General features: G+C 35.4%; 1 protein-coding gene across 1 annotated transcript in view; it reads right to left on the minus strand.

The window, feature by feature from the left end:
• Positions 1 to 2,392: 2,392 nt before the first annotated feature.
• The window catches only part of LOC120632059 (zinc transporter ZIP1-like), a 47,729-nt gene continuing 35,619 nt past the window's right edge, over positions 2,393 to 14,502 (minus strand). The window contains exons 2-5 of the mRNA XM_039901828.1: positions 10,724 to 10,986; positions 8,363 to 8,535; positions 6,706 to 7,040; positions 2,393 to 5,707 (exon numbers count right to left, since the gene is read on the minus strand). Of these exons, the coding sequence (XP_039757762.1) occupies positions 5,631 to 5,707; positions 6,706 to 7,040; positions 8,363 to 8,535; positions 10,724 to 10,986 (848 nt within the window). The 3' untranslated portion in view covers positions 2,393 to 5,630. The remainder of the gene's footprint in view (positions 5,708 to 6,705; positions 7,041 to 8,362; positions 8,536 to 10,723; positions 10,987 to 14,502) is intronic.

The following is a 14,502-nucleotide window of genomic DNA, read 5'->3' on the forward strand; positions in this document are numbered from 1 at the left end:
TTTGTTACTTAACTTTTATTTTACATTTCACATTTTTTTAAGACTTTGCCGTGTGGCGATTGAAGCTCAGAATACAGTAATCACCACCCCTGCTTTTCCCGCCGGTGGCTCACGTAGCGACTAAGGAAATGTAACGGAGAATGGTCAGCAGCGCCGTTTGCGCTCATTCTACCATCTACTGCGATCACAAACTCGTCCGCCCCTCATTGTGATTATGTGCAAACACTAGCGATAATAATTAAAGAGTAAATAAAATAAATAAATAAATATAATACGACATTACAAACATCGCCACAAAGCCCCAAAGTAAGCGTAGCTTGTGTTATGGGTACTAAGACGACTGATGAATATTTCTATGAATATAATACACATAATTACTTATAATATACAGATAAACACCCAGACACTGAAAAACATTCATGTTCATCACACAAACATTTTCTAGTTGTGGGAATCGAACCCACGGCCACGACTCAGAAAGCAGGTTCGCTGCCCACTGCGCCAGTCGGCCGTCAATAATAACTAAATAACGAATTGACGTATCCGAGACCACCTGCAGTAATTTGTCTCCACATGGTCTTTATAAGAAGAAACTTTGAATTGAACTTAAAGGAGCAAACCCGCTTTACGATTCCGTTTCTTTTTAAATTACACTTATGTTAAACCAACGGGTTTAGCTGCATTTTCTGATTTACTCTACAATCAAGGGCCTTATTTATTTATCTAATCATAAGACACACCAGCAATTCATTGTTACAAGATTAATAAAAAATTACACAGTGTTAGAACACATTCACATTATGTCTCGTGCCTATAGTATAGAGGTATGACTATAGTACTGTGATCAAAGTGCCGTGCGCTGGTGTGGGGTGCGACCTGCGTTGATACGTTGGTAGTTTCTCACTTGCCGAGTACGTCCCAATAAGTGGCAGCAGCTGCCGAATCTGCTCAAATGCTTAAGCGCCGTAAATACTCCGTTATTTGTCTTTACAAATAACTACGTTTTCGCGGCCCTTGCGTTTGTGACTCTGGGCCCATGGTCTTCGGACACGAAAATTTTTACTAAAATCGTGTCCCAAAAATTGGTCTTGACGTCTGTTGAACCAAGAGATGGCACTCATCTAGCCCAACGGCTAAGTCTAGCAATTCAAAAGGCTAATAGCGCCAGAATTTTGGTCTTCGGACACGAAAAATTTTACTAAAATGGTGCACCTAAAATTGGTCTTCACGTCTGGTGTCCCAAGAGCTGGCGCTCATCTAGCCCAACGGCTAAGTCCAGCAATTCAAAGGGGCAATAGCGCCAGCATTTTTGGTACCATGCCGATAAGTGAACACTTATATTTATTGTAAATATTAATTTTAGTTTGTTATTATTATTACTTACCGTTTTCCATTTTAAACTATATCCGTTACTGTGGCTGCAAGAATGGAAAACTCAAACGAAGCCACAGGTAAAGCTGATCTACCTATTAATAAATTTCATAATAATGAATGGGCGACCCGTGGCAAGCATTTTGTTTTTGTTAAAATTGAACGTCACCGTATAAACGACAGCGGGCGTAATGAAAAAAGTTTTCGTCGAAACGGTCGAGTGTTTGGTGCTTTTCGACCCCATACCAGTTTGTATTGAAAGCCAAATGATCAAAGCTCGCCCATAGCTGTTTTCACATATTTTACGTAAACAGCCAAATTTCTATTTGAATATGCAAAAACATCTCAAAGGTATCTCTATCTTTACTAAACAAAATATTGAACTGAAAACTGAAGATTATTCTTTTCTTTGTTAGATTGAAAGCGCTATTCTCAGAAATCTGCCTGGATCTAGCAGTTGGTTATGAGAAATTCTACGGTTCCTAGGAAAAATCAAAACAGCATTGTCGTCTAGTAGAATGAAAATTAATTTGGGTTTTTCTTTGTATTCATTTATAGCTGTGTTTGCTTCCTCACTGTCATGAATCATCTCTTTCATTTACTTTCAAAGGTTTTGTTGAAAGCAACGCCATCTATATTTGCTTAGGTTAACTATCATGTAGTTACTTAGACAAGGTAGACTCTGAAACTTCAGTGAAGCTGTACTTAAAAGTTTTAAATGACCATAAAGTAGTGTTTAAATATACCCAGAGATGGCAGTCTAAAACTTGACGTACTTAGCTACAGCTTCATAGGCTAACTCACTAAGAAGCAAAAAATTACAACTTTGACTTATTTTCTACAAAACGATTCTCTTTTAATATAAAACATTATGATCATGAGCATTTGTATGCATTTAAGACATTGAACACCGTTAATTAAATATAATATAAAAAGAAACACGTTTATAAAAATAAAATGCATAATTTATTTACACAAAGCATTTAAAATTATATTTACAGGTTATATAAAATCAAATAACTTTTAAGTAGGTATGTTATCTGTATACAAAAATGTGTTTTATCACTACTAGTATATTACTTAGCAATTAATTATATCACAGACTAAATTGCTAATGGCATTAAAAATAGTCCAAGAGTCCACGATGTCGAGTAGTCTCTCAAAGTTGACAGTACACAAAATTTATATTACACTAATAATAAAACATACGGTATTAATTGGCATCCTTTACGTAGGTTAGCAATTATTACGGCTATAGAACTTCTATAATTATTTTGGTGTACACTAGTATTTTTTCTTAATAAATTCATATTTTTATGTTCGGGCTTTCATAACTATATCTAAATGTTTTAGTTACATAATATTTTACTTAGCACAATTCACACATGTATAAGTACAAATGAATCCCAGGGAAAAACAGTATAAAAAGAATATTTAATGAGAACTTATAATATATAATTAAATATTTTTCTCTTAAACACTAAGGCTGAGTGTTTTGAACACAGCGTTATTATTCCTTGTACTTGCCTATGAGGCACGAGGTTCTAACCTCTGTTGTTTGAAAAGAACAAGAAAAGGAGAACAACAAGATTTTTACATTGTGTAATTTATAACAAGCAGGCAACTATTTTTTAACATTGAACCCTATTAATATCTGCTTCAGTGGTTGTGTTAATTACAATTTACTCTTTGCTGATAGCAGCAAGGTAAAAACAAATCGAGTTTATTACCGTACGATAGTAACATATTAAATAAATAACGTAGACGTGATAGAAGTCAACCTCTTAAAAAACGCGTGCGAGCGCGACTTTTTCTTATTCTATCCATTTGTGTTGAGTGTAAACCGTTGCATTATTTATGACACTTACCACGCTTAGCTCTTCCTCCTTCTTTCTACGTTATTCCTTTATAGGTTTTGACGAAAAACTAAAGGTGGCTAAAATGTAACTCTCAGTAGTAGTCCAAAATGTGTCGTATTGCTGCATAAGAAGTTTCACTTCAATAAATCTTAACATTGCCTCTTATATTTCATACTGGCTGTACCTAACCGTATTGATGTCAATAGTCCAATAAATTGACTAGATTGTTTAAAAATTACAACCATTTTTTATTCCCAAAATTAGTGATCAGTTTCAGTGAATTGTTCGTTAGTTTTTAATTTTGTTCTCTCAACGCTTATGCAGCCATTCTGTTGCATTACCATTAGCCAACAATAAAATCTTTAAATCTTATTTACCTCATTCTTATTTACAAAGGACATGGGGTCTTCACTCTTCACTCTTAATTCTACTTTAACTCTTGAACCGTTTTGTACAAAAGCATGCTTATTTTACCTAATTATCTAGTCAATATTATGTTTAGAAATAACAGTTACGACGTAATCGGATGATGGGCAAGGAAACGCAGAAATAATCATTTAATTTTTTTTTACCAAGATGGTTGGAACGACGAACTTAGGCTGTCTGTCATTTTGTTTATTTTAGTGACTATTGGTTAACGACTTGAAATATTTATAAATAAAATTCATTCGTCTTTATTGAAAATATTTTTTTTGAGACTGCATAGTTAGAAATAAGCTTTTTCGGCAAGGATTTTTCTTGGAATTGTTATATGTAAGTTTTTTTTAATATCAACATAAAACGCTTTCTGTAACTAACGTGAATAGATTAATGTTTAACTTATGTTATAATTATTAATATTAATTAGTGGACTGGTTTTTTAGTCTAACATAACATTGCCGTTCAGTATTTTCGAAACAGTGGTATAACAAGTCGAACGAAATAACTATTTATACGTTCTCTTTTACCATTCGCCATTAGGGGCTCAACTCTAATAGGTGTTTGACTGATTTTTACAAATAAAATAAGCATACTTTTTTGAGCTGCTAACTATCACTGGTCTAGACTCCAAAAATGTCTTCTCTCTGTCTAGAGAGGAGACTTTTACCAGACATTACTATAGGTATAATAGTGGTCTACAAGTTTATATTCGTCATTTTTACTAATACGAAGTCTGCGGACCGCTTTATTTATCATACCTAGTAACTACTTCTACTTTGGGTCTTTCTAGTCATACTGTCAAGGCTTTCTCACCTCTAAGCTACTGGATCCATAAAATCTATCAAGGGCTTACGTTATATAAATGCGTTCATAAAAGACCTCTCAGAAAACAAACTACTCCAGGCTGACGTCCAAAAATCGGATAGCAACAAAAGAGCTTGCACAATTCAATGCTTGTAATACGAAAAAATTTAATGAAAGCAATCAACTCCGATGAAACGCTAACGATACCTTAGGCTGGATATCACTTAGTAACATAAATGAAGACCCATGTCCAAACATTTTGATTGCACTTGAATTATATTATATTTAAGTTACAAACTAAATACAAACTAGTCAATAATGTCCAATGATTAAAGATTTATTTAGATTATTTAAAGCGAGTCTAAATTATTACTACCAAAACTCCATATAGCTCAGGTGTTTAGGTACTAAATACACGGTAAGTTGAAAGTAATAAGCGGACAGCACGTAATAATATCGCGTCATAAATGCGTCGAAGGTATTGACGTAAGATTCTAGAAGTAATATTGGTTAGTAACCCGGAATATTTATCAACTACGCTAAAAAGTATAACAAGAAAAGTTTCTGTCTATGAAGTATAGCGAGTGCACGATATAAATTGACGGACCGAATTTAAAACAGACAAGAGGGTAGATAATATTCTGAAAAACAGATAAGGCTCCGAATCCAACTCTAATGGAAAAGGTTCGGAACCGTGTGGTTATGATTTCCAAAATACCTCAAACTGCATTATGCTATTAAAGGAATTCGGTTCTTAAATGTCCCTTTCTCAGCCAGCGGATGATGGAAAGCGCATATGGACAATGACAACAACCAAAAATGAGGACATCCGTACGAGAGCTAAACAAATAGCTTCTTGAATTTGGGCATTAGACGTTCAAGGCGTTTGATCCCCCTCGATTGTATCAAGCAAGTCGCAGAGTCGAGGCACAGATAAGGGAAATAATAGGTGTGGATTATGTAAATTCTGGAAACCCTTTCCACAATAGAAGTTTATGGGTAGAAAGGACGAAGCGTTAGCACTAGGCTCCCGTACAGAAGATTTCTAACTTCTCCTTACTCGTACTTCGCTTATGTAAATTTTAAGTTTCGTCTTATTGACCGACAGTTAATAGTATATTTAATCATTTGGACTGGCTGTATCTTAATAATAATTAACAATAAGGGGTATTAGCTTTAACGGCGGTCGTGGCTGTGTCCGTGATCGCCTTCTGAGTCACCACCACCATGGGAGTGGCTGTGCGAGTGTCCAGCTGCAAACAAACAAAATACATTTAATTTCTTCCAAGCACACATACATTACATGCAGAATTGAACCATTTTTCATGTGGAATATCTAATTTCACATGATAAATTGCCGACTTCTTAATAATTTACTAAATTCCGGCCTACTACAGGGCACTGCTCTCCTGCTATTAGAAGTGTCACTAGACTACCGCCGTTGAATTTTATCTCTAGCTTTGACAACTTTATAAAAAATATAGCATGAGGTAAAGTGATACTCAATAATGCACAATAGTGCAAGCCATATTGATACATACAAAAATCGACACGTGGCCAGAAAAGAAAAACAGAAATTTTCTACAGCAGTTTTAACATCTTAGTCAAGCGCAAACAACAGATAAGATTGCATATCAGCCCGGTATCGCGTAACATTTTTGACAGGTGCTAACCTGGGGGTATAACATAACAAAGTCAGTAAGATAGCAATGCTTGTTGATAGTTTGACAGTATTCTAACATTGACTAAAATACGGCAAAATATCAGGACTACCATAAATGCAGCCAATCAAAATTGCGTGATTCGTAATGTGAGTATGACTTTTTAAATCCACTCCTAATTCAGTACAAAATTCTTTTTTTAATTCGTTTCACCGATCAATCTCCTTCCTGGCTTCTCCATCTACAAGACATTGGTGAAGTACGTTGTGCCCAGTTCGCACAGACAAAAGCCATAAACAAGAATTGAATTAAAAATTCATAGCATTTTGACAGCGCTACGTGTACTTAAACTCATCCAAAAGTTTATTCTTAATGAGATTCTAAAGAGTCTAACAGCGACATGTAGTGACAATACTGTTTTCTAGTATTGCACCTAGATGGCGCTCTTAAGAATAAATATACGTAAGTAGAAAATCTCGCACGAGGCACTCAGATCACTTCTGATTAGCAAATGTGCAATGAGTTACAAAACGATTCGCAATTAAATTAATTGTATTTAAATTAATAGCCTTGAAGTAAACAGGACTCACTCAAGAGCTGCAATCCGAACATCAATCCGAAACCAGCGACCGCAGCAATGTATTGCAGAATGCCTTCTCTGTCACTCTTCCAGATTTCAAAGAATATGACATACAGGAGTGTTCCAGACGCCAACCCCTGCAGTACCACAGAGTATACTCCAGCAGCCGTCGCCCCTTCGCCTCCAACAAGGATAATACCGATGGCTATACCCATAGGTGAGACAATGGCGTATACGACTATGTAAACCACGGTCAACCATGTCTTAGTGCGAATGGCGACTAGTTCCACGCTTATACAGAAGGCAATGACGAGCTTGTGGGCTGCTACAGCTCCCAACATGTACCTGTGAATAATACAAAATTTCTTATGAAGGAAGAAGCTACTTAATCGGGTAAAACTTATGTATAACATTAAAATTAAACGGTTTGAGCGAACCACGAAAAATCAAGCACCGTTATTTTACTACTGCATGCATTTTGGTGTCCCACGAACCACATCTTTTTTAGGTAATTCAGTGGTTATCCGAAACATTTTTATTAGGTTATCATTTTAATGCCACCTAGTATACAATAGTTGTACTTTGTAGAGACCAATGTTATACTACTCAACAACAGATGGCGTTGTAAGTCTAAAAAAGTAATAAAAAAAATACTACGTATACGTAGTTCTACTAATCGTTAAAACAAGAAAAAATTAAGAAGATTTTATGATTAGTATTTTATGCACAGGTAATTTTATAATAAGACATAGCTTACTTAGGCAGTGCCTTTTTCTACTGTTCCTCAATTATGAGCAGAGAACTGTTCTACAATAATGAGCAGAGATCCAGGTCTGAGATACATGTATGTAATTTTGTATAGGTATAAGGATCCAGGTGGGTTTTGACCCTAACTGTAGGTTCGCAGAATCTAAGTTGACTAGACAGAAGTAAGTCACGAGTCGTTGCGCAGGTACGGTACCTAGGAGTTCAATAGTAGCCTGAGGTGGCTTATGACCATGCGCGAACTCCTCAATATAGATATATTTGAGTAAGATAGCGCGAACTGTATCTCCAGTAAAGACTCCCTGAACGTAGATACAGTATGTCCGAGGTCCGAGAAATATTATAAATGCTGATGTAACGACCTAGAGTTCTGATTTAGTCAATATAAGGTTATCTAATAACAAATCTCAAGTCAAGGTCAAAACTACTATGGGAAGAGTGGAAGCGTGCGGGAGGTATGTTATGGGGCGACAAAACAACAAGGTGCACACCCTCCCGCTACCACAGTCCCGATTCTGTGAATGAATGTGGAAAATTAAATAATATAACATACAAAACAAGCAATTTATTCGCTTTCTTTGGGGCTAGATGGCGATGTGTATAATGTAATAAATATTATCAGTATCAAAACTGTAATTGAAGTCGTTGATCAAAACATATTAACACACTCACTAGTCTTTATTCGCTCTTTATGTACACTTAAAAACAACACTCCTACAAAGGAGTATCTCGTTAGCACCGAGGTATTCACTGATACATCATAACACTGTTTAGAACTTTAGTGAGAAGTATAGTATGGAAGCCACAACCTTTTGGAAACAGCTTCTTTCTGCTGTTTTCTTGATGCGTAGTGCAGAAAAAAAAAACTTAGCCTATTATTTTAAATTAAACAAAATTTTTACCAAACATGTGCTGTGCTGGATTCCAAGCCAACGGCTAGACCCTCAAACAGTTCGTGTATAGAGAGGGCTAACACGACGAGCAAACCACGGATGGCTGAGTTAACATCATCCACTTTGCTAACAGGAAGATGGCTGTGACCGTGCCCGCTGTGACTGTGGTTTACTTCTACATCCTGAAAAGATAACATTGAGAGTCAATCAGACATCTTTCTTGAAATGATCACTCTCTCTTCTAGTGAAGGTATTTAGGCCTGCAATAGAGGATTACGGGGAATAACTAGGCTAGGCTAGGCTCTAAGTTAGGTCAAAAATAATATAATATTGTTACACGTTCGCTAGTCGTTCATTGGCGTATGGTAATTCTTTTACGGTAAAGGTGGTTAATTTATGGAATGAGCTGCCAAGGGATATAAGACAGTCCAAATCATTAAGCATCTTTAAATCACGGTTAAAAGACTATTTCCTGTCTAGTATGTAGCAAAATATCTATGTATTTTATGTGTATGTTTATATAGTAATATGTATTTAAGTTTATAAATTGATATATATATATATATTGATATTTATATACAAATATATAAATATATATGTTTTACTATATATATGTAGTATTAGTATGTAATGTTTATAATTAGCACAATTTAATTATTGCACTATCCCGTTTTCTCTAATATGTTTCTTCAACCAAAGGTTGTCTGGAGGAGATCGCTTCAAGCGATAAGACCGCCTTTGTGCATATGTATAGTTTTTTATTTTTTTTTGTTAACCTGATTTTATATTTGTATGTGCAATAAAGACTTTTTCTTCTTCTTCTTCTATAATCTTACTTGCGGTACCCCGCGACTGCGTCAGTGTGTGAATCAATCTTAATAGATAAATATATGCTGTTGCAGAGTTTTTTTGGGGTATAATTCCGTAATAAATCATTCGTCGGAAGCGCTCAAAAGAAATATTTTTTCCCGTTTTTGCAGCATTTTTCATTAACGTTCCATGCTATAGCATGATAATATAATAATAATATAACCTTCCAAGATAAATGGACTATCCAACACCAAAAGATTTTTTCCAATTCGAACCAGTATTGATTGAGATTAGCGCGTTTCCTGATATACAGCTGAAAGTGACGGAAATCAGTAAAGCAAGGGACTCGTGCAAGACTTGACTAGACGTGCGAGTGTACATTCATGTGGAAACGCGCCAGATTGCATGCTATGTTGGTAGGTATATGAACATAAATACACGTGCAATCTGTCACAAATACGACGGATTGCGTCTGTGTATGGACCCCTTTACAATTAACTACTTGGTTAAAATTCTACCTAAATTTATTCACCGCTCGGAACATGAGTAGCCAATTAGACTAATTAAAATACTAGCCCAATAATTTTAACCTGGAGTAGCTTCAAAATCCAGTCTACCAATTAAGCTACATTTTTAACCTAGATTTCAACGCATTTCATCCGCTAAAAATGTTTCGAAACGTGCGCATATCCGACCAGCCACAATGTTGATTTTATTCATGAACTGATAAAATTGTACACTTTTTAAAAAATGACGGTCATGCCCGATGTACTCATATCTGGAGAAGGTCCGTACCATTACGCCAACAGTTTACTGTTTATGCGTCCAAAATTCCATTAAAGATAACAAGGGTATATCTTTGTCTTGTGATCATTCCTCGTAATATCCTTACTTATATTATGAATGTGAAAAGTACAGTTGTTTGTTGTTTGGGACCCATAGTTCGGATCAACCGCTGCCAGAGAAGCAACTCGCATCATGGAGGCGAACATAAGATAGGTACTTTTTATCCCAGTTACAAATATTACCTATGTTTTCCTTTCACCACAGAACCAATCTCAGCGTAATTACACACAGATAAATTACATTATGGAGATGGATAAAGAATACTCATAAATCCGAGAAATTAAAAAAATATATATAAACTACTATGATCAGGCAGTTTAACAATTAGTTTCAAAATTAATTTTCGGACTTAAGGCAAGGCTAAATCAACGCATTCATCCAAATTCCGTAGTAGCGTGCTTTGTAAGACTTGTGATCAATCAACAGGACTTTCACTCTTACTGGCTTATTGTGATTGGTTTCACTTTCGCATGCCACCATGAACGGTTTGGCTTAAGTTTTATCCCTTCACATATGACAAAAGGATGTGAGTACCTACTGTACCACTTTTAGTATAAAACTTCGTTTAATTTATTAAAACTAAGATATTTAATTGCTTAAAACACACATGACCCCAAAATATTAGAGTTACATGTACGTGTCGGGGATCGAACCCTTTAAGTCCTAGCCTTTGACCGCTTTTTGACACTACAATTAAAGTCTATTCAATCTTACCTTATTCTTCCTAATTGAGTTTGGGTCAATAAGATCGACAGTGGAGTTTGTAACGCTCTTTTCTCCGTTATTCTTGCCATCACTACTGACCACACTCCTCCGTACACTCAGATTCCTCACTAAAGGGGACGCCTGACCGCTCTGTTTCTCCCTCCTACGTAAATAAATGTGCACCAACTCCTCGACAAGGTACATCACGAAGAAGCCGCATATCATCAAAAGGGGCGCCAATGCGAAGTCGAACTCTTGCATGAGACCCTTCTCTGAAACAATATACAACAGAAATTTAAAGAAACTAGTTTGAAACATGAAGCTGCATCTCTGGATATTTTAGCTAAAGGTCTTTGCGAATTCAGGCGCGGTCCTAACGCCTACTTGTGCCATAAACTGCTCGTAATCCATATGAGTTTGCCAAAAAAAATACCTAGTTCGTAAAGTGACATAAGCTACTTTGTATCCCGAAATAATGGTTTCTTTGGTATAGATCTGAAGCAATAATCTGTGAGTAGCTCTAATTACTAACTAGGTTTATTATTATAAGATGAAAATATTCATTTAGCAGTATTGTAGTAGTAAATTGGTATGTTGTAAGTCTCGGATGAATGGAATTATTATAATGTGCAAAGTCAGGTATTATTGTTTTGTGCGAATGGTACTCTAATCCCGAAAAACTTAGTAGGTTTTCAGAATTATTAATTAAAAAATACTAAAGTGAATTTGTTGGTTATTTTTCTTCTGTAACCTCGAGCTTATCGTCAATCTGTTTCTGAGCATAGACAATAATAAGATTTGATATGAATCTACAGATTATAGTTTGGCTTCCATCCAATATATTCCCGGCTTTAGTCTACATTGGCAAACCGCAAACAGAAGCCCACATTTTAAACAATTGCGAATCAACAATTAATATATTCGCATCTGACCAAACAATGGGCGTACGTGTGCTGAATGTTCCAAATCGAAACACTAATATCATTTAAATACGAGGCATCAAAAATGTGTGTGGATGATGCTAGACGCATAAATATGCGATTTTGTGATGTCAAAAATGCCGAGAAACATAAATAATACAGGTTTTCCCGGTTTAATTAATGTTTATGATTCGAGCATTAAATAAACTGATTATTTTGACATTGTTAAATACTCCAGATTTTGCGTATCAAAAAGGAAGTTGAAAGTCATCTAAGAAATTAACCAAAAATATATAAACCGAACAACTATAAGAGAAGTTAGCTGTAAAATAAAATGGATTTATATTTTTATATAGTTCTGTGGCTGTTTGGATCGCTGTATAATGTGAAACTTTTTACTTTTATGATTTTTTTTCTTTGCACATCTAAATAGCTACGAAAAGTCATGAGGTGCCCAGTTATTTTTTCTTCTTTCTTAGTTTTTTATGAGTTCATACGTTTTCCTGAAACTATTTCCCTAAAAAGCATTATCGGTATCTAGCCGTGTTCAGAGATTTGTAGTGCTATACAATATTATAAGAGCTCGTTTTATATATATTTTATGTTACAAGCCTTTAGGAGGCTCTGCAAGTCTTTCAAGTTTCTTACAAGATTTCTTAAATCTTTTTTATTGGGGTTAGAATTAAAATTCACTTGTTCGGTTGAACAAGAATGATAAAACATTGAAAATATTAAAACACGTTAGGCCAAGGTCACAAATCAATAGAAGGAAAAGATGAATATTAAACTTCACCTAATGATTAATCAGCCTTAGCGATGATCTCATGTTTTATGTAATCTAGAGAAGAGAGTATTAGACTTAATTTTTCGATAAGACAATAATTAAGTTTAATTTATGCTAACAACCGCAGGTGATGAACAATAGTTTATTTCCCTGTACTAAGAATAAACCTGTACCTATTATAGGCCAAAGTGCTGTGTTTTTTTAAATGGCACGACCCACAGACTGACTGTTGCAGATATAGGATAACTAAGCAGCACGACTAGCATGGATGGCCAGGAGACAATTATCTCCCCGGGAAAAGGATAAAAATTTATATTCTCCCACATCTTCATTAACTCTCAGGGCACCAGTAGCGTGCATAGAGGGTATGCACAGGGCATGCAGATGAAGAAAATCTCCAGTACCAGTTATAAATACTTAAGGGTAGGCTTTTTATAACTCTTACAATGCCTATCCTTTAGTTTTTTTATTGCTCTTACTGTAGATTTTCTTCATTTAATATCATCTACATACCCTGTGTATACCTTCTATGCACGCCACTGCAGGGCACAAGTGGAAATAATATCCAAATAATATATTTGTAATAATAAACGGGGGTAAACTTCTCTTATTCCACGTTCCCGCGCTTTAGCAGGTGGACACAGGGTGGTTATCGTGTCCACCTGCTAAAGCGGCTAGCACAGGCAGAGACAAAATTTATATCCCCCGATTACCATTCCCTTAATCGGTTTCTATGCGATATCGTACCGGAACGCTAGTTCGCTTAGTGCGTCTTGGTCATCAGGGTGGTCACTAGCCAAGGCCGAAGCATCCTATTAGACCAAAGCAAACAAAAGTCTAAAGTTAAAATTTCCCAAATTGCCCACACCGGAGATCGAATCGAGGGGCTCAACAAAACATCATTGCTCATCACTGTGCAACGAAGGTAGCCAAAACCTAGCTCAAGACCTAAATCTAAAAACAAACAAAAGGTTAAAGGTTACTTAGTTAAGTAGGCCTCAATTGACCAACCAATTAAAAAAATGAAGCTAACTAAAAAACTAAAATCACAGCCAATTAGCTATTGGCTTTGATTTATAATTACTGAATGATTGAGTTCTTTAGTAATCAGGTAATTAGTATTTCATTTTGAAACACGAATAACCCAATAGAAGGTGAGGTTTTGAAATACAATTACACTTTATTTTAATTTTATTGAAAACCGAACAGCTAATGAACTCACAAGATTATTACAGATTTTCACATATATACATATTTACTTACATACTCTATTTATACATGTATACACTTTTCATATATATACATATTTATACATGTATACACACACCTATACTCTATCTACACTTCTTCTATGCTAATATTATAAAGAGGAAGGATTTGTTTCTTTGTGTGTTGGTATTTTGAAATCATTAAACTCTGAAACAACTAAACCAATTTTATTAATCGTTTCACTATTAGAAAGCCATTTTATCCAGAAGTATCGTTGACGATATTATTTTGAAGTCATAATTTTTAATAATATTTTTCTAGCCAGAAATAATAGTATTTGTAAAGTCAAAGCAAGTCAGAATAAATCACTTTATCCGAGTGCGCTGAGTTGAATTAATTATTTCAGAATATTCTCTGGACTGGTCTGGTGGGAGGCTTCGGCTGAGGCTAGTTACCACCCTACCAACAAAGACGTGCCGCTAAGCGATTTAGCGTTCCGGTACGATGTCGCGTAGAAACCGATTAGGGGTATGACTAGGTACCATACTGCCTAACAGGTTAGCCCGCTGCCATCTTAGACTACATCATAACTTTATCATCATCATGTCAACCAATTAACGTCCACCGCTGGACATAGGTCTTTTATAGGGAAGGTATGGGTTAAATATAATACCCCTAACAGGTTACGCCGCTGTAATCTTAGGATGTATCACCACTTACCACCAGGTGAGAATGCAATCAGGGGCTAACTTGTAGTGGCATAAAATATTAGGTAAGAATTTTATAATTTTAATAATACGCTGTTTATATTTTATTATATATATTATTTTTTAATAATGTTGATAAAGTAGAACTATTAATAAATCTTTATGTTT

This window comes from Pararge aegeria, chromosome 19, assembly GCF_905163445.1.
Source record: "Pararge aegeria chromosome 19, ilParAegt1.1, whole genome shotgun sequence".
Lineage (NCBI taxonomy): Eukaryota > Metazoa > Arthropoda > Insecta > Lepidoptera > Nymphalidae > Pararge > Pararge aegeria.